This window comes from Sorex araneus, chromosome 1 (genome assembly GCF_027595985.1).
Source record: "Sorex araneus isolate mSorAra2 chromosome 1, mSorAra2.pri, whole genome shotgun sequence".
Classification (NCBI taxonomy): domain Eukaryota; kingdom Metazoa; phylum Chordata; class Mammalia; order Eulipotyphla; family Soricidae; genus Sorex; species Sorex araneus.
In genome coordinates, this window is record NC_073302.1 from 39,405,336 (window position 1) to 39,427,453 (window position 22,118).

The 22,118-nt window shown below is 40.2% G+C and overlaps 1 protein-coding gene across 1 annotated transcript in view; it reads right to left on the reverse strand.

Moving 5' to 3' along the window:
* The window catches only part of UNC13B (unc-13 homolog B), a 223,837-nt gene that overhangs the window by 176,650 nt on the left and 25,069 nt on the right, over window positions 1-22,118 (reverse strand). The window contains exons 2-4 of the mRNA XM_055136355.1: window positions 8,149-8,178; window positions 4,333-4,432; window positions 1,018-1,135 (exon numbers count right to left, since the gene is read on the reverse strand). Of these exons, the coding sequence (XP_054992330.1) occupies window positions 1,018-1,135; window positions 4,333-4,432; window positions 8,149-8,178 (248 nt within the window). The remainder of the gene's footprint in view (window positions 1-1,017; window positions 1,136-4,332; window positions 4,433-8,148; window positions 8,179-22,118) is intronic.

Below are 22,118 nucleotides of genomic sequence, written 5' to 3' on the forward strand. Positions count from 1 at the left end.
CTCAAAAACAAGTTAGGAACAAAAAGAAAACACATCTTTACCATTCCTACTCCCAGAGAAAACTCAGAGTCTGTGTTAAAGCCAAACAGGAATGTAAAAGGGCCAGGAGTGTAGCTTAGTGGAAGAATGTATGCCTCACACATGTAAAGTCCTAGGTTCAACCTCCAGCATCACAAAAAACAATAACAATGGGAATATAACAGGTTATGTCCAAGTTCAAAGTGAGGGTTAAGTTATAGTCTAACTTGGGAAAATCAAGTGGGAGTTTTTTCTTCTTTTTTTAGCTTATTATTTAAAATGAACAAACAGTGAACAGCAAGTGCCATGTCTGATAGTTCCATAACTGTTAAAATTAGTTCCCTGGGAATTGGTGATTCAAAGACACAAACAAACAAACAAAAAAAACAGAATAACATCCAGCTTGTTATGAAAGTCTGATGGGTCTTTTCCTTGATGGGCCTTTTCTTTGGTCAGTAATGTAAAGGGAGGGCATAGAAACCACCAGTACTTCAATTCCTTCAATTCATACAAACACACACACACACACACACACACACACACACACACACACACACACACGAAAGGACTACATACCTGATATTGCTAGCACCTACATATTCCTTCATTGGAAATCCAGACTTAAAAAATCTCCTGAATCTTTAGGAAAGGTTAAAAATAGTTTGGTTACAAGTCTTCTGGTTAAAAAGGCAGCAGGGGGCTGGAGTGACAGTACAGCGGGTGGGGCATTTGCCTTGCACACAGCTGACCCAGGTTCGATTCCCAGCATTCCATATGGTCCCCCGAGCACTGCCAGGAGTAATTCCCGAGTGCAGAGCCAGGAGCATCACCCAGTGTGACCCAAAAAGCACATCGGGTGTGACCCAAAAAGAAAAAAATTAAAAATAACAATAACAATAAAAAGGGAGCAGCAATCTGAGATTCAGAAGTGATTATTAGCTGGATCTAGGAAAGGGAAAGACAATGGCAAGAACTATACCTCTGAATGCGCTCACTAACCTCATCTGATTGACGAATAGTTTTCAGTGCAATCCACACTGTTCCCACCATGGTGTCCCAGATCAGTCCCTTGTTCCATACCTCCACACTTAGACCCAAGTCCAGGCGATTAATCTCACTAAAGAAAAGAAGAAAGCCCTTTAAACAGTCACATAATATGAAAGAAAGTACCTCCAATTTCACAGTAGTACTCCAAAAGCAAATCACTTACCACAAAGCTCTAATTGGAATATAATGTCACTGAAGGGAATATAAGAAAAATGATACAATGAGTTAAAGCAAAAGAAAAAGGTTGGGGGGGGGAGTTCCAGCACATGGTTTGCATGTGGAATCCCCACATTTAATCCACAGCAACACATGTTTCTCCAAGCACCACTAGGAGAAACCCCTGAGTTTAGTTCAGAGAGTAGCCCAAGAGCACCACTTGGTGTGCCCTCCAACGAAAACATAAAAATATGACTCAAAGCAGAAAGAGGGGAAAAAAAGCTTAAAAACTAGTCTTAGGAAAAAAACAATTTATTATATATAGAAACTTCAAGTGTATGCTTCAGAGAAAGTTTGACTTCCCTGTTATACTATTAAGACATATGTTCTCAGATTCACAAGTTTGGGAAATGATATTATGTAGTCATCAAATTTATGTTTGTGTTGAAAACAAGTGAAGCAAAAATAAAGTTTCATCTTTTACATAAATACAGTTAAACAGAAAATGACCTAATGAGTTCATTTGTTCATTCAATTAGTTTCTGAGAGGACCATGAATATGATTCAGTGGTAAAAGTATATGCCTGCCTGCAGGAAACCTGGTTTCGTTTTTTTGTTTTTTGCTTTGGGGCCACATCTGGCAGTGCTTTAGGGTTACTCCTGGCTCTGCACTAAGGGATCACCTGTGGCAAGTTTGGGGGACCAAATAGGATGCTGGGGATCAAACCTGGGTTGGCCATGTGCAAGGTAAGCACTTGCTATGCTATTTCTCCAATCTTGGGAAACGAGGTTCATATATGTAATACAGAAAAAAAAGGGGGGGGCAGGATTTCCTGAGCACATACAATACAAATAGCTTACGGTCCAGTTCTAGTCTCTAAAAACCTTAAAATATGTCTGGAGAGGGACTGGAGCAATAATACAGTGGGTAGGTATTTGCCTTGCACATGGCTGACACAGGTTTAATCCCCTACATCCTATATGGCCCTCTGAACACCACCAGGAGTAATTCCTGAGCGCAAAAGCAGGAGTAATGCCTAGGTACTGCAAGGTGTGGCGAAATAAATAAATAAACAAATAAATAAATGCTGGTGCTCTCCAGGCTCTGGCCCTTCTCTCACCCTACACCTACCCCGCTCCCCTACCCCGCCTCCCCTCCCCCAACTAACCTTTCCTTCTACACCTCATCTTCAACTCACCGAAATATTTCTCCAACCTAAACTCCTTAGTTAAGTGTAACATTCAGATTTCTAATTGTCTTCTGAAGTTCACAACTCCTTATCTTATAAGCCCTTCAAAAGTAAGATAACTTATGGACCCTATGCTATAAAAGATTTTTTCAACTTTTATAAAACCCTATAAAAAAAACCCTCAAAAATAAGTTTTAAGGATTTTATAGAATAAGGTACATAATTTATCTTAGATTATCCCCCATAATAATGAGTAGAATGCCACCTGTTCAATCATTTAAGACAGATTTTGATTCTACCTCCTAAATATCATCTAATTTTTCTCTCTATCCCTTCTACTATTATCTTAGCCCAACCCCCTAAAATTTTACTATTTTCTTTATTGCCTAAACTTTCATAAACACAAAACAGAATTATATTAAAAATCCAGATAAATTGCTTTTCCATAAAAAGTTATCATTTCTGTTTCTGATACACAGTATAAAACCTGCAAAACATTCACACCAATTTCAAATTTCATAAAAATTTAAGTACATTTCTTTGTTTGACCACCTGATACCAACCTCTCAAAAACAAGCATAAACTTTTTTTTTTTTTTTTGCTTTTTGGGTCACACCTGGCGATGCACAGGGGTTACTCCTGGCTCTGCACTCAGGAATCACTCCTGGCGGTGCTCGGGGGACCATATGGGATGCTGGGAATCGAACCCGGGTCAGTTGTGTGCAAGGCAAACGCCCTACCCGCTGTGCCATTGCTCCAGCCCCCAAGCATAAAAGAAAAGTTGATCTTTATAGATAAATAAACTGAAAAAAGAGCCAAATAATTTACACAATCCTCCAAAATAATATTCTATACTTCTTGCCCCTTTGTTAAAGTAGGGAAAAAAAATTTTCCTGAAATTAAAGGAAAAAAGGAATATCAATTTTTATAGCCAGTTTATAGTCTCAATAAACTAAATTTTGTGTCATATGTAAGAAATTTTAAATTTTATTCATTTTATTAATTAGATGAATAGAGCTAATTAATTAAATGCATAAAACACTTTTAAGAAATATTTATGAGCTCAAAATAATTATGAGCTCAGAAATCCTTATCTTCTAAAGCAGATGATCTGGTTACAAACACAATACTACATTCCTTTGAGAAGCCTTTTGATAACCAGAGAAAGGTCATGTTTAATATCATGCTAAGTACATTGTATCATATCCTAGTTCTGACCACTGGAGAAATCTCACTAGATAATACTTTCTCACATAAATTATGTTTATGGATATTTAAAATTTATCTTTAAGAATATATTGTGAGTCCAAAAGAGTTATGGATGCACTTCACCTATCACATAAATTTCTTGTTCCGGCAACTGTAGTTTCTAAAAAGAATATTTAACATGTTGTACTACACTGTAGCACTGTTCTCCCATTATTTGCTTGAGTGGGCACCAGTAACATCTCCATTGTGAGACATGTTGTTACTGTTTTTGGCATATTGAATACATCACAAGGAGCTTGCCAGGCTCTGCCATGCAGGCGGGGTACTCTCAGTAGCTTGCTGGGCTCCCCAAGAGAGACAGAGGAATAGAACCTGGGTCGGCTACATGCAAGGCAAATGCCCTACCCACTGTACTATCGCTCCAGTCCGATTCAACATGTTAACAGATTTAAATGTTTTGAAATATGTACCTGGTTTTGTTTTGGATATGTACCTGGCAGAACTCAGGGGCTATTCTAGCATAATGTAGGGAAGTCATGGATAAAGCACCTGGACTTCCTACAAGGAAATTTGTACTCAGCCCATTGAGCTATCTCTCTGCCTGAAATACTTAGCTTATTTTATAAATCTTATACATAAACAAAATATTCAGGCTTAAGAAGTCTGAAAATATATCCATTATTGTAGGCTAGTGATGCTGTTAAATACTTACAACATAAAATCTTGTTCCCAGGAAGGCTGGTCCCCACGCACTGCTACTGTTGTGCTCTTCACATTCTGAACTTTCAGGGTCACATATGTATTAAATTTATCTTTAGAAAAATGCAAAATTAAGATGTAATCTTTGTGTTATGGTTATTTCCCAATCTCACAAAACCCTTGTAAAAAGTAATATCCAAATTAAAGACTTAAAGAAAAAATGTGTAGTATAATATAGCATCATTCTACACAGTTCAAAAAATTATAGAATACATAATATCTTCAAAAATATATCCTATAAAGTTATTTTCAAATTTAAGAATTACATTTTATACTTCCCAGTAGAAGACATACACACATGTATAAGCTAAAAGAAGAGCTTCATGAGACAGATGTAATACACTGATAATTTATTCTATTAGCTGATAATCAATACTAACTAGCTTTTATAGCCCATCTAAAGTTTGGGGAGAAACACTGATCTAACTTATTAGTATCACTTGTATCACTTGTCATCCCGTTGCCCATCAATTTGCTTCAGTAGACCCTGTCACATGCTAGTGTAGCCCAATGGCATCTGCTTGCTCCAGAAACACGAGGAGCATCAAACCGTTCGTTCAGGGTCTTGATGAAAAAGTCTGACCATCTCATAGGTGGGCAGCCATGTGTTCTTTTGATTTCCCATGGAATCCAGTTGCTAACAGCTCTAGTCCAACGGTCATCTCTATATCAAATTATGTGTCTGGCCCATCTGATTTTCGACACCTTGGCAAACGAGGCAGCATCCCAGATTCTCGATCGTTGACAGAACTCTGGATTCCTTCTCCAGGAAGGAATATCCAAGCATAGCTCTTCCGATTCCTCTTTGGGAGACCCTAAAAGCATTCTCATCCTGTTTTCATAGGGCCCAGGTGTCTGAGGCCTATGTTAGCGCAGGAAGAACGGTGGAGTTGAAAAATGTGCCCGAAGCTGGAGGTTCTTCATCCTCTTAACTTCAACACTCTTGAAGGTGTTCCATGCCGCTCTCTTCCTCCTGTGCAGTTCTGGCGCCAACACATTTGTCATGTGGAGTTCTCAAGCCAGATACACATAATTGCTGCATTCAAAGGTGTTCGTTCCATTGAGAGCAAATGGAACGTCAGAAACTAGTCTGTTTCTCATGAACATTTTCTTCATGAGATTCAGCTGCAGTCCGACCTTTCCACACTCACAGTAGTAGTCAGCCAGCATTTGTGCTGATTGGCTAATGTTTGGTGTTATTAGAACAATGTCATCGTCGAGGCAGAGGTGGTGTAGTTGCTGACCATCTATCTTCACTCCCATTCCTTTCCATTCCAGTCATCGCATGACATTTTCAAGGGTGGCACTGAAGAGTTTACGTGAAATGGTATCACCCTGCCAAACCCCTCTCTTTACATCAATGATCACTTCCTCGTAGAATGGTGAGATCCTGGTGGTGAATCCGTAATACAGCTCTCGGAGGATCCTGATGTACTGAGTTTGAACGCTCTATTTGGCTAGGGCTTTGATGACCACTTCAGTCTCAACAGAATCAAAGGCCTTCTTTAAATTGATGAACGTTAGACAGAGCGGCCTCTTGAACTCTCACAAAACTTCAATGAGCTTGGTCACTTGTGGTTATGGTCGATCGTGCTGAAAGCTTTGTAACTTTCCACATGGTGATTCAATAAAAACAAAAGAAAGAAAGAAAAGTGCCAGGTGCAGCCCTCAAATTTTTTTAATTGAAAATAAATAAAATGTACAAAAAAAATACAAGACAAAAAGTAATAAAGAACTGCTAAGGCTCGATGGTTACACTTTTTTTTTTTTTTTTTGCTTTTTGGGTCACACCTGGCAATGCACAGGGGTTACTCCTGGCTTTGCACTCAGGAATTACCCCTGGTGATGCTCAGGGGACCATATGGGACGCTGGGATTTGAACCCGGGTCGGCCGCGTGCAAGGCAAACACCCTACCCGCTGTGCTATCTCTCCAGCCCCAAGGCTCGATGGTTAGAATTAACTCTAGCCATTGACAGGAATGAAAAATGAGGGAAAATCTATGTAGTAGATTTCAAGCTTGACTTGCTGAGTTTGTCCTATAGCACAACTTACATAAAAAGAAATATTTTAACCTGTTCAATTTGACCTATATCAAAACTTATACAAAAATACTTATATACATATATATATTTCACTTTTGGACTCTATTGTATAGACATATTTACAAAAGCAGACAATTATAAAAGTCCAAGAATCATTTGCTTTCAATAGAAAAAATGGAAACAACCTAAATATTTTATCAAGGACCTACAGCAGGAACCTACAACAAAATTCTGTATACTTAAAGAACCAGATGTGATGGGCTAGCCCCTATAATCAAATCAAGCATATATATGATTACATTTATACGTATAGCCCCAGGTTATCAGGTCATCACAGAGGGAAGAAGAGAAAAAAAAATGAGACATATATTTGTGTACCTAAATTATGTGTATATCTATATTACACACACATATGTAAGAACAGACTTCTGTGATATGTAAGGGGAAAGTGAGTTACTCAAAGATACACATAAATACATACACATTTTTGGATACATGCACATACACAGGAAAAACTAAAAAATATATAATTAACTAATTTTTTTCTTGTTTGTTTTTTTAATTTAGAGGCCATACCTACCAGTAATAAGGGCTACTGCGTGCACAGTACATAGGGGTTGCTCCCAGCAAATTCAGAGAAACCAAACAATACCGGGAATTAAACTCCTATGCAATGCATGCTCTATAGTCTCCTGGGCCACACCCAGCACTGCCCCAGGTTTACTCCTGGTTCTGTGTTCAAGGATCACTCTGGACAGTGCTTGGTGAGCATATGCCATGCAGGGGATCGTACCTGAGTGAACTTCTTGCAAGGCAAACATTTTACCCACTGTACTATCTCTCCGACCCTTCTCTAATTACATTTGAGTAGAACTGAGTTGGTCAAGAGGAAAGAGATATACATTCACTAGATAAACTAGACAACAGACAGAAAATTTCATTAAAGTTTCACAATAGGTTTTTTCCAACTTTATAAAAACATAGTTGACCGTTAAAAGTACATAAAGTATATAACTTGAATTTATACATTATATAAATTTCAAAATAGTACCACAATCTAGTTAATTAATATACTGATCACCATATCACATTGTTACCATTTCTTAGAGGAGTTTGTATTTTAGCATACTTAAAATTTACTCTTAGGTGCCTACCATAGACGCAGGCTGGGGTAGGGGGTTGGCTTGAAGGGGTGGGAGGGGAACCTGGGGGCACTGGTGCTGGGAAATTACACTGGTGGAAGAATGGTTGTTGGAACACTATAATACTGAAATGTAATCATGAACAATTTTGTAATGCTCTATCTCATGATGATTCAACTAAAAAAATATTTTAAATCTACTCTCAACATATATGTATTTTTTTTAATTAGCTGACAATAGACACATTCTTGTCAAGTTAATCTCCAGACATTGTTCATCTTAGGTAATTAAAATTTCATACCTATTGACCAACATCTCATTTTATTTTAAATAATTTAGTGAGTTTAATCCATGAAGAGTAAAAGAAATGTTTTTTTAGGGGGCTAAAGTGATAGTACAGCAGGTAGGGCGTTTGCTTTGCACGTGACCAACCTCGGTTCGATTCCCAGTATCCCATGTGGTCCCCTGAGCACCACCAGGAGTAATTCCTGAGTGCAGAGCCAGAAGTAACCCCTGTGCATTGCCGGGTATGGCCCAAAAAGAAAAAAATATTTTTTTTTTAAATCATTGAATGCTACACTTACCTGGTGAACCCTGGAATTTGGCTCTTTTAACTGCAAGAGAAAAGAGAGAGAGAGAGCACCATGAGGAATTTTTCCAAACATATTTAACCAACTTTTACTTAAGATGGATATTATGTCACCTGCTTGCTGAATTCATAAAAAATTCTTTAAGTTTAATGATTTATTGTTAATTCTATGTCATAGCAATTGAGGTAGATAATGGCAAAGCACTAACCCACTAGGAAAGAATGACTTATTTTCTTGATAATATACATCTGCTAGGTGTAGTTTTGAATACAGCACAAATGAAAGTTCTTAAAAATCAGACTGATTTTTTTTTTATTAAAGTAGGGAAAAGGTGTCAATCAGACATTTCCTAATTAATATTGCTTTAGTTAGATAGTGTGGCATGTGTTTGCTATCTGGTTAAGACAACATCAATTCAGTGATAAGTCTAAAGAATCTAGTGCCAAGAATCTAGTGCAGTGGTAGAACATTTGCCTTGCATGTGTGAGGTCCTGAGTTCAATTCCTAATAACTTTTTAAAAAAGTAACTGCCTTTATGGCTAGGGAGATAGTTAAGAATATATATGTGAGACTCTGAATCCCTGGCACTATGTGCCCCCTAACTATCTCCTGATATCACCCCTATTTTTGAAAATAATCATACTTAGTTTTCCATGTAATATAGGGGGTTAACATCTATCAGTGAATTTGAACTAGTAACTACCAAAATAAATATAAATAATATTCAGGTGATTATTAAGCAGTATGTCTATACTAATGGGCTTTTAAACTATGATACTTTTCTACTATATCTACTAAGTATTTCCCTTGGTAGTATTTGTATTTGTATTTGTCATTGCACAGAAGAGCCTGGCAAGCTCCCTGTGGGGTATTCAATATGCCAAATACAGTAACAATAACAGGTCTCATTACCCTGACCCTGAAAAGAGCCTCCAGTCATTGGGAAAAATGAGTAAGGAGAGGCTGCTAAAATCTCAGGGTGGGGGTGAGTGGAGACATCACTGGCGCCCGCTCGAGTAAATGGATGAACAACGGGATGACAGTGATACAGTGATTTAACCAACATTTCTGTGTGTGCATGTGCGTGGTTCTGGGGTCATATCTGGCTGTGCTCAGGGCTTATTCCTGGCTCTGTGCTCAGGGATCGGTCCTGGTAGGCTGGAGGATCATACGAGGAACAGGGGATCAAACCCAGGTATTGCCATATGCAAAGCAAATGCCTAATCTGCTGTACTACAGTTCTGGTCCCTAACCAACATTTCTAAGAATCTACTGTGGCCAAGACTAGATTTTTAAGCCAAAGTCTTTATATTACAAAGGAAAAAGATATCTAGAACTTTTATGGGGGGAGCAGTGGACACATCTATAGTGCTTAAGTTTCTTATTAAAACACATCCATATTGGGGGCTGGAGTGATAGTTCAGCGTGTAGGGCTTTGCTTTGCACACGGCCAACCCAGGTTCGATTCCCAGCATCCCATTTGGTCCCCTGAGTTCCGCCAGGGGTAATTCCTGAGTGCAGAGCCAGGAGTAACCCCTGTGCATCGCTGGGTGTGACCCAAAAAGAAAAAAAAAAAAAGCACATCCAGGGACCCTCTGCGCCTAAAGACTTTGATTCCAAAGATGTAACACATTCGGGCATCCAGCACAGCATCCGATAGCGATGCACTGGGACACCAAACTGGGCTACAACTCTGTGCTGCCGGGGGTGGATTTTTTTTTCCTCCCCACCCTGTCTTCCTGCATGGAAAGCGGCGGGCTGGCGGCACCCATGTGGCAGGCGCCATCTTCTGTGACTCCAAACCCACAGGTATTCGGATTTTACTTTTGGTGCTCCCAGGAACTCATGGGAAGGGGGCGTAACTGGCACGCCCTCGGCCCAGATAAATCCGGAGCCGCTGAGCGCGAATCGGACCCTCTGCGCCTAGAGACTTCTTACAGCAATGCACTGGGACTGTGAGCGGGGCTATGTAATTTCTGGCAGAATTTTCACTGGACTTTATACAGAAATCCAAAACCGCGCGGACTTAACATTTATAATTGTCAGCAATGTGAAACGGTTCCATTTGAACAGGTCTGACTTGGGGGGGAAACTCCAAATAATAACAGTAAGTTTTTGTTGAAATATTGAAGGTTTTTAATGTAGCAGCCACCTCTGGACTGTGAACTAAGCAAAAGCCCCACGCTGGCCGACGCGGCGTGGCATACACCATACTATGAGGCGCAGGAAGGGGGATGAAGGGGAAAAAGGAAAAAAAAAGGGGAAAAGGAAAAAGAAAAAAAAAAGAGAGAGAGAGAGTTATGTCAACTATAGTGAGTTTTGTGTTGAATTATGGAATGTAATCAAGGTAAAGAAAAAATGAAGTGAAATTCATTAGTTATACAGTAGGGGGTAGGGGGTGGGAGCGGGGGGTATACTGGGGTTTCTGGTGGTGGAATATGGGCACTGGTGAAGGGATGGGTGTTTGAATATTGTATAACTGACATATAAACCTGAGAACTTTGTAACTTTCCACATGGTGATTTAATAAAAGTTAAAAAAAAAAAAGCACATCCATATTGGGGTCAGGGGACAGGAGGGAAACTGGAGTCAGTGGTGGTGGGAAATGGACACTAGTTGAGGGATGGGTGTTGAATCGTTGTATGACTGAAACTTGATCATAAACAGCTTTATAACAATGCATCTCATGGTGACTCAATTAAAACAATTAATTTTTTAAAAAACACACATACACATTCATAGCGCTTAGGACATAATCCTGCTCTGTGCTCATGGATGGCTCTGGGGGCACTCAGCGGGCCATATCGGGTACCAGGCATCAAACCCAGGTTGGCCACATATAAGGCCAACCTTACCCTCTAAACAAACTATTGCTCCCGGGACCCTCTGCACCTAAAGACTTTGATTCCAGAGACCTAACACATTCGAGCATCCAGCACAGCTTCTTATAGCAATGCACTGGGACTGTGAACTGGGCTACAACCCCGTGCTGCCCGGGGGTGGATCTTTCCTCCCCACCCTGTCTTCCTGCACAGAAAATGGCGGTGGCAGCAACGTCCACATGGCAGGAGCCATCTTCTAAGACTCCTAACCCAGAGGTATATGATTTTTACACTTAGGGCTCCTAGGGAATCATGGGAAGTGGGTGTAACCGGCACGCCCTCGGCCCAGATAAATTCGGAGCTGCTGAGAGTGAAACGGACCCTTTGCGCCTAAAGACTTTGATTCCAAAGACTTCTTACAGCAATGCACTGAGACTGTGAGCTGGGCTATGCAATTTCTGGCAGAATTTTCCCTGTACTTTATACAGAAATCCAAAAGATGTTAAGGCAGCGTCCGCGCAACTTAACATCTATAATTGTCAGCAATGTGAAACGGTTCCTTTGTAACAGTTCTGACTTGGGGAGAAACTCCAAATAATAACAATGAGTTTTTGTTGAAATATTGAAGGTTATTAAAGTAGCAGCCATTTCTCTGGACTGTGAACTAAGCAACAACCCCACGCCAGCCAAGAAGAGGAAATATCCCTCTTTCCCAGTTGTTTCCCATTTTCAGGGAGAAACGCGGCGTGGCGTCCACCATACTATGAGGCGCAGGAAGGGGGATGAGGGAAAAAAAAAAAAGGAAAAAAAAAAGAAGAGTTATGTACTTGGAGTAGTGGGACTACATATCTCTTCATTCTCAGCAATGGAAAACTAATTATCAAATGCTTCCTTGGTAGTAGGGCTGTCTTTCTTGGGGGGAAACTCCAACAACAATAGTGAGTTTTGTGTGGAAATATGGAACTTAATCAAGGTAAAGAGAAAATGAAGTGAAATTTCATCAATTATACAGTTGGGGTGGGAGGGCAGGGGCGGGGGGTACACTGGGGTTTTTGGTGGTGGAATATGGGCACTGGTGAAGGGATGGGTGTTTGAATATTGTATAACTGAGACATAAACCTGAGGACTTTGTAACTTTCCACATGGTGATTCAATAAAAATTTTAAATAAATAAATAAAAATTTAAAAAAATAAATAAACTATTGCTCCCGCCCAGAAACTGGAATTTCTGGTCAAAGTTGGAAGCCTGTGTTGTAGAGGCAGACTTGGGGTGGAAGGTGGAAGGAGGGAAACTGGGACATTGGTGCTGGAATACACTGGTGAAGGGATGGGTGTTGGAACATTGTATGACTAAAACCCAATCATGAACTTTGCAACTATGTATCTCAGTGATTTAATTTTTAAAAATTAAACTAAAAAAAATAAAGTGGAGGCATAGAGTTAGAAGGGTCCTTACAAAACATCCAATGTAATCTGATTAAACAAAAAAGCTCTCTTACCTAACAAGTTGGTAAAAGAGTTAAGTTAGACTTGTGGCAGACAACCATTTTCCTATCCAATCTAAGGCTTGCTTTTTTTATCCAGAGACTTAAAAGCAAGCTCCCAAAAGAGAGCGATGCAGAGAGTCTCTTGCCCGCATGCCTGGCTGTCTTCCCCAGGGCCCCTCGGAGGGGATGGGCTCCAGCTTCCCTCCCCACCCCGAGCAGAGCTCCCTCCCGGCGGCCGAAGACCACCGGAACCCAGCTACAGCCACGCCCGAGGCCCCTCTCCACACGTTTGGACAGGCCTCACGCATGAAGGTGCCAGCAGAGGAACCCAGGTGTGTGTAATCCCATCAACGGCCAATATCCAGAGACTTAAATGCAAGCTCCCAGAAGCAATATCTTGTAGCCTACTCCTCCCTCTGGGAGAAACTGGCAAGCTTCTGAGAGTTTCCTGCCCACATGGGACAGCCTTGCAAGCTTCCCATGGTGTATTCATATGCTAAATCCAGTAACAAGCTGGATCTCATTCCCCTGACCCTGAAAGAGCCTCCAGTGCGACATCCTTGGGAGGGCCAAGTTGAGAGAGACTTCTAAGATCTCAGGGAAAGGGCAAATGGAGAGGTTACTGAGCCCGCTCGAGAAATCGACAATTAACGGGGATTTCGTGATTCGTGATCTAAGGCTTATGTCAGTGGTTTTCCACTGCTCATCAGTGATCAATCACTGCCAGTCTGCAGAGATTTACTGCCAGTCCTCAAAAAGCTACTATCAACATAGTGGTTTTTCAACTGCCCATTTGCAGGTTGTTGCCAATCACCGATGTAAAAGGTTGAAAATCACTCTCTAAAGTTAAATTTCTTATTAAAACCCATCATAGAGGATCAAAGAGATAGCTTAGAGATCAGGGGATTATGCCTTTTCAAGTTGGATAACTGGCACCAAATGGTCCACTGAACAGTGCCCAGTATATCTCTGGTGGTCCCTAGTACCACTGGGCATAAGTAGCATAGCATCTTCTTTATTAAGCCTTCCAGCCCAATTAGCCAAGTATCTCAGGGAGTGGTTCCTGAACCCTCTGAGCATTGCCTGGGAAGCCAAAAAAATTTTTTTCAGTGTAAAAAACTCACTGAGGGGCTGGAGCGATAGCACAGCGGGTAGGGCGTTTGCCTTGCACACGGCCGAGGGGGTTCGATTCCCAGCATCCTATATGGTTCCCTGAGCACTACCAGGGGTGATTCCTGAGTGCAGAGCCAGGAGTGACCCCTGTGCATTGCTGGGTGTGACCCAAAAAAAGGAAAAAAAAAGAAACTCATTGAAATTCCCTTCATTCAAATTATACCAAAAAATAACATACCAGATCTAGACAATATATTTTAAGCATGAGGAAGAAATAATAATAATTTCTTTTTTTTTTGTTTTTTTGCTTTAGGCTCAGCATCCCTGAGCCTACCAGGAATGATTGCTGAGTGCAGAGACAGGTAGAATCCTTGAGCACCACTGGGTATGTTCCAAAAACCAAAAATAAATAAACAAAACAAAGCAGAAATAAGATATTCTGAGAGGTTAATCGCTAAATAAATAAAATAGAAATTGAGCTCCTGAATTTCTCTGACTCTGATGAAAAATACACTCTAACAGGCACCCTTGAAATTACAGGACATAATCCCATTCACATAGACTCTGCATCCACTTACCTGGTTTTTCAGGCACACTTAATAGCTAACCTGTCTTAATGATAGAGAGAAGTGGTTACTCTGGATCAGAACTAGGTGCTGAAAGGAGGTGAAGTGACATGCATGAGACTATCAGTAACAGAATTGTAAATCACAGTGCCTAAAAGGGAGTGGGCAGGGAGTGGGTGGGGAGTGAGGGGGAATTGCCTGTAACAGGCAGACTGGGAGGCAGGAAGAAAACTGCAGAGACTGGTGGAGAGAAGTAGAGATTTAGACATTGGTGATGGGATTGGTGTTGAAACATTGTACACCTGAAACTCAATCATAACCAACTTTATAACATTGTAATTCACATGACTCAATTTTAAAAACTGAGGGAAAAAAATAGCTAACCTTTCTTGTCATATTCATGAAACAATTTCCAAAATCTCTGGTACTAATTTCCTTTATTTATTTATTTGTTTGTTTGTTTTTGCTTTTTGAATCACACCCAGTGATGCTCAGGGGTTACTTCTGGCTCTGCACTCAGGAATTACTCCTGACGGTGCTCGGGGAACCATATGGGATGCCAGGGATTGAATCTAGGTCAGCCTCGTGCAAGGCAAATGCCCTACCCACTGTATTATCACTCCAGCCATAGTTTCCTTGTTTACAACCCTCCAACTTCAGAATCCATCAGAAAAAAAAAAAGTGCATTGCCTTTCAAATACAGTAATATTTAAAATAAAAAAGTAGTTCTTGTTTCCAAGAAAGAAAATCACCATTTCCTTTTCATTTAAAAGTTAATATTTTGGAGCCACAAATATAGTACAGCAGTAGCTTGCATGTAGTCCACCTCAGTTCAATTATAGAGTTAGAAAGAGTCCCTGAGCGCTGCCAGGTGTGTCACAAAACTCCAAAATAAATTAATAAATAAAAGTTAACATTTTAAGGGCCAGAGAGATAATCCAACAGCCAAAACACCATATCCTCTGGTGCTTGCAATGAACCACTAGTTGTTTAAGAAGCACCAGGAGATTCTGTGGGCTCCTCAGAACACTGCTTGGGAAGCAACAGACACACACACACAAAACAAAACAAAACAAAAACTGGGACAACAGAAGTAGCTTGCCTTGCATACAGACAACTTGGTTGATCCCTGAGCAGAGTAAGCCCTGAGTACAGCCAGCTGTGGCCCCAACAAAAATAAACAAATGAACAGAAAAATAGGTAACAGGTATGTAAGGACTAAGAAAGGTTAGAATAGATTCAGTGTACAATAAGTAGAAAATAAACATTATGTTAATGAAATGAATGCTAGCAAAACTATAATACTGACTAACAAGCATATGAAAAAGTACTCATTGTTATTTACTATTAGGTTAATATTAATCAAAACAATGAGATGCCATCTCACACCAGTGAGAATCATGGCTTATATCAAAAAGACTGATCTCGGAAGAGTCAACAAGCTGCGGAGAAGCCTCTGGACCCCAAAGTGACCATCTAGTCAAAAATTTAACTCCCGGGGCTGGAACAACAGCACAGTAGGTAGGGCGTTTTCCTTGCATGCAGCCGACCCAGGTTCGATTCCCAGCATCCCATATGGTCCCCTGAGCACCACCAGAAGTAATTCCTGAGTGCAGAGCCAGGAGTAACCCCTGTGCATCACCAGGTATGACCCAAAAAAGCAAAAAAAAAAAAAAAATTTTAACTCCAGGGGCTGGAGTGATAGCATACTGTGTGAGGCATTTGCTTTGCACGAGGCCAACCCGGGTTTGATTCCCAGCATCCCATATGGTCCCCTGAGCACTGCCAGGAGTAATTCCTGAGTGCAGATCCAGGAGTAACCCCTAAGCATCCCCAGGTGTGACACAAAAAGCAAAAAAAAATTTAAAAATTAAAATTTAACTCCAGCTGTATCACCCCATTCAAAGGTTTAGAATTCCTGGAGTGACGTCTCATACTCTACACCACTGATATTCCAGGAATAGCACACCACATTGGATGGGATGTACAGTAGAAGGCAACCAATTTCAATTAAGAAAATATTAGTACACAAAGCTTAACCTGTAACAAAATTTTAGTAATCCCTTATAAAAGGGCTTAATGGCTCTAGGGTGAGATACAACAATCTCCACACACTTTCTTCTAAGGAAATCTTTTTTGATCATTTTTAGTGAATTATTCATAACAAGCAATATAAAATATTTATGGCCTGCTATTGGCGCAGGCCTGGGTGGTGGTTGAGAAAATTGGAAAAAATGGTGGTGGGATTGGTGTTGGAATACTGAATGTAATAAGACATCATGAATAATTTTATAAAAATCAATTTTAAAAAATAAAAAATAACGTATCTTAACCCATGAAAATATGTAGACAACATTGTAGTGAATATTTCAACAATGACTTTATTCAGTTGCCAATAAATAATACATTATTTTTTCTAAAAAATTGGAAACAACTAGTGTTGACAGGGATGTGGTGAGAAAGGAACCCTCATCCACTGTTGATGAGAATTTTGTCTGGCTCAACCTCTTTGGAAAGTAGCATGGAATTTCTCCAAAAAAGAATAAAACTCCATATGACTCAGTGATCATACTTTTCAACATCTACCCCATAATACAAAAACATTCATTCAAAAGAATATAAGCAAAAAAAAAGTGATGTCTTAATATTTCTTCACACTAATACAATATTTTTAGTACTATGATTTAAAAAAAAAGAATATATGGACACCCATATTCATTGGGATAATGAATGCAGCAGAGCTAAAGACAGTTAAAAAGTCTGGTAAAATAAAATGTTAAAAATTAGGAATTTGACCACTGATGTACCTAAAGTAGCACAGATGTGTTTGGTTTTAACATACGTGCTTGTATTCTCTTGTATACAGGCTTAATGGCCCCAGAATGAAATACAACAACCTTCACACACTTCCCTCTTATTGTGGTAGGAAGGTGCTCGCTGGTTGGATGCTTGAATATTATCTGTAATGAGCTATTGTGAACTACTTTATGAAAATAAAATGTGTAAAAAAAATAAAAAAGAAAAGAAAATGTGTAAAAATCAAAAAAAAAAAAGAATTAGGAATTAGAGACAGGAAGATAGCTCAAGGGACTGGAGCACATGCACTGCATGCACAGACAGGGCTAAAAGGGAGAGGCTTTCCTTCAAAGATCAGTGAGACACTGGAGAGTGTAGTGCCAGGGCTGAGAACTGGGGAAGAGACAGATTCTGGCAACAGCAAATACCAGACAGCCAATAAACAGGCAAGAGCAAACATCAAAGGAGAGACATCCAGAAACAATGGGGGGTGCTTAAGGTCAGTTGGATGATTCCTGTGGCTAGTGTGACATTCTCAATGCTAGGGTGGTGATGGGGGGTGGGGTCTCTGCCACTGAAATTCAAGCCTTGAAGGGGACAATTGTGAACTTACAGATTGAGAGGTTGTACTCTACAATTGACCGTGGATTATTTGAACCACCTATTCTATCTCGGTCTGGGATCACTGCTGGAATGGTATTCACTTAAGCGTTCCCCACTCTAGTCAAAGTCTTGAGCACATAAACTGACAATGGCTTCAAGGGGATCCAGTACATCAGTGGTGAAAGGGACTGGTATAGCTAACCATCCAAATCACAGAGTCAACAACACTAAGAACAAGAGATTCAAACTTCAGTAACCAAAGTGTAAAATGTGCCTGTCAAGGTGGAAGACTGGGTATGGGGATAGAGGTATGGAGTATGAGGAGGGGGGTAGAGGGAACCTGGGAAACAGTTGAGGAAATAAGACACGAATATAGTGTTTAAAACCCAAATATGAAAAATTTTGTAAATCATGATGCTTTACTAAAAAAATTAACAAGGCTTGTAAGGGACAGAACTGGACTTGGGAGGATGGGGAGGGTGGGGGGGAAGGGAATTGGGAAGGGTTCCCAAGGGTAAATCAGAAAGAGGAGTCACTACTGATGATGCTCAGCCAACCCAGTATGAAAGTTCAATTCTAGGGCCCAAGGATGCAGTGCTGTTTGGGACCTGTGATTCTGAGAAGCCATCCCAATGGTACTTAAGGACCTCCAGGACTATGCCTGGAGATGTCTGGAGAGCTATGTAGTACAGAGATCAAACTGGTGGTAGAAGTATGCAAACTTAGAGCATATGTTCTAATCCTTGTACTTACTATCTCCTGGTCCAGTAGAACATTTTTTATTGAAAACATCTATATATTTTTATAATCATCATCACTTTATCTGTAAAAATTGCAGTCTAACAAAAGTCCAAACCACAACTCTTAGAGCATTTTCTTCTTGTCCATAATCCTCTGAAAGATTTAAATGCAAAACTTGCAGATCAGAATTAAGACCACAGAAGATGGATAATTAACTGAAGATGCAAAAGTATGAACTGTAGACCCAGCCTACAGAAAAGGTAAGTTGCAGATCTCCCCACTCAGCTCAAATATTCGCAGCCCCTAGAAACAACAGAATAAGTGATCCCCCACAACAGTAACTGCTCCACTCTGCTATCTCAGCTTTTAACTTGTGTTAAAATGACTAGACTGCCAATCATCTAAACTGATGCAGAATAAAAAGCAACAGACACCAATCTTGAGTCAATATCCAAGAATTCATCCTGCAGCATACAAATCTAAGACCAGCATGACCAGTAAAGGGAAGACGATCACTCAACTCAATACACAGGAGTTCATATACAATATTAAACTAAATGAGGAAACAGGAATTTGTCCCAAAATATGGAACAAAGCCCCAAATAAAAGCTTTAAAATGCAGTGCTCAGGGCTTTTGCCCATCTCTATGCTCATTCCTGGAAGTGCTTGGGGACCATGTATTATTGCCAGGGATTGAAACAGGATCTCCAGCATGCAAAGTATGAGCTCCAGTCCAGCAAACTATCTCTTTGGACAAAAGTTGTTTTTTTTAGACTGGAGCAACAGCACAGCAGGTAGGGTGCTAGCCTTGCACATGGATAGCCCGGATTCAATCCCTGTCACACCATATGGTCCCCTGAGCCCTCCAGGAATATGCCTGAGCTCAGAGCCAGGAAGAAGTCCTGAATACAGCCAAGCATGGCCCCCCCAAAAAAACAAGAAAAAAATATTGTTCTTTAGATCACAAAACAATGTGCCATTTTTAATAAAGTGCTGGGCTGGAGCGATAGCACAGCGGTTGGGGGTTCGCCTTTCATGAGGCCGACCCGAGTTCAATTCCTCCGCCCCTCTCGGAGATCCCAGCAAGCTACTGAGAGTATTGAGCCCGCGCGGCAGAGCCTGGCAAATTACCCGTGCATATTGGATATGCCAAAAACAGTAACAATAAGTCTCTCAATGAGAGACATTACTGGTGCCCGCTCGAACAAATCGATGAGCAGTGATGACAGTGATGACAGTGACAGTGATCAATGTGCTAATCTGTGCCACGTACTTTATTTTTGCCCTTTCCTTCCCTGTATTGTTTTTGCTGTTTCTGCAATAACCAGGGGTTACATACATTTGATTGTGGTGCTTGCTGGGGATAAAACATTTTATTGCTCATACTTAGCTGCAATACTAGCCAGGGGTCTCACACTTGTGGTGCTTGAACACATTTGCGTGGCATGAAAAAAAAAATCAATATTTTGTGGCACAGGGATCCCAAATAGGTATAGCACCTGAGCATGTGGGACAGTGACAGAGATCAAAATTTTGACCTCACTGGCCTACCCTAGGGCACTCATGGACTGAACTTTAAATTTAAAAAATTTAAATATTTAAAGCATACAAAGGAAAAACATGACCACCTGTGCATCTAATCATATCTAATCAGACTGGGGCCAGAGAGATAGTACAGTGAGTAAGGTACTTGCCTTGCAAGTGGCTGACCTGGATTCAATCCCCAGCATCCCATATGGTCTCCCAACCACCATAAGGAGTGATTCTAAGTGCAGAACCAGGAATAACTCCTGAGCATTGCTGGGTGTATCTCAAAAACAAAAATAGAGGGGCTGGAGCAATAGCACAGTGGGTAGAGCATTTGCCTTGTACGCAGCCGACCCGGGTTCGAATCCCAGCATCCCATATGGTCCCCTGAGCACCGCCAGGAGTAATTCCTAAGTGAAGAGCCAGGAATAACCCCTGTGCATTGCCAGGTGTGACCCAAAAGAAAAAAAAAAAAGAAAATTTTCCAAACTTTTAAAAACCCAGTGTATGGTAAGAAACATTTTGTAACAAAATAATTTTTTGTTTGTTTGTTTTGGGGCCACACCAGGCAGTGCTTATGGCTTACTCCTGGCTCTGAGCTCAGGGATCACTTTTGGCAGACTTAAGAGACCATATGGGTGCTGGGGATAGAACCCAGGTCAGCCACATACAAGGCTTTTAAAAGCCCTACCAGCTGTATTATATGTCCAGTCCCCTGCAACAAAGAATGTACCTGCTTGTTTATATATGCTTTATGTAAATATATAGACTATGAAACAAAAGACCTTAGGGAAAAACAGATTTCCCTAACGCTGGTCATCCACTGAACTGATTTCAGAACTAATGAATCATGTCTATGGTTTGAAAACAACACTGCTATACTGCACAATTTCAACTTTGCAGATTAACCAAGACACAAAGGTTAAATAACTTGCCCAAAGTTTCAGAAAAATAAACAGTGAAAATGGAAATTCAAACCCAGATTCGAAAACCCACATTTCTTATGATCTACAGTTCACACTAACTGAAATAGCTAATGTTCCATTTATGAAATAGGCAATGAGAAATAAAATAAATTCTCTAAATATATGTTGGTATGTTGGACTAGAGAGATAGTACAGGGTTTAAGGCCCTGGCCTTGTATGCAGTCAACCCCACTTTGACCCCTGGTACTTCATGTTCACTCAAGCCTCACCAGGAGGAAACCCCAGAGAGAGAGCTAGGAATAACCCTTGAGGGGCTGGAGCAATAGCATAGCAGGTAGGTCATTTGCCTCGCATCCCATAAGGTCCTCTGAGCACCGCCAGGGGTGATTCCTGAGTGCAGAACCAGGAGTAACCCCCCCCCCACCACCGTGCATCGCCAGGTGTGAAAAAAAAGGAGTAACCCTTGAGCACAGCCAAGCGTGGTCTGAAAAAAAAACAAAGTGCTAATGTGGATAGAGTTATAAATATAATCAAATCTGTAGACAAGAACATGCCTCTGATTTCAGCCATCAGATATGTTTCTTAAAGTCTTAAATATCATTGCTAAGCTTCCACTTTACTTCATAGCTATTTATTATGACTTAAAGAGAATACTGATGCAGTATATACAAATATACTGCCCTATATTTGAAAAACATAAATTAATTTCTCAAAGAATCAACAAAATTGACTACCTGTATGCTCCTTCTCAAACCAAAAGACAAATAAGGACTGACGTCAAACTTCAACTAACAAAGCCAATGACTAATTCTAAAGTAAACATAATCCAAGTTATAACTGAGAATGTACAAGTGCTCAAATATATTTTTTAAATGTTTTATAAATAAACCTCAGCTGTAATAGAGTTTACTTTAATATACAATCAGATTTCTATGGTTACTATTTATCACAAATAATTGAAGCTTGGCCATGCACAGCACAGGGTCCAACTAATTGTTATCCACCTAATCCCTTCATTAAGGCAACAAATTTTTATAGGCTAGACTGAGATATAAGAAAGGCTGGACATATTTTTTCTAAAAATTGTATTTAATTAAAGCAACATGAATTAAAAAGTTATTCAATGCTCTGGTTTCTCTTCAGATCATATTAATTTTTCGCCTTTTACTAAAAAAAAGTTATTCATAATTAAGTTTTTGATACAATATTACATCACCAATCCCACTACCAGTATCAACTTCCCTCCACCAGTGCTCCAGGTGCCCTCTGCTACCCGACCCCAAGGTTAGGATATTTTAAGTCACTTAGTTTAATATTTTAACATAATATCTAAAATCCATATAGTTATATCCTAGGGCCAGGGTGGTAGCTCAAGGTAGCAGC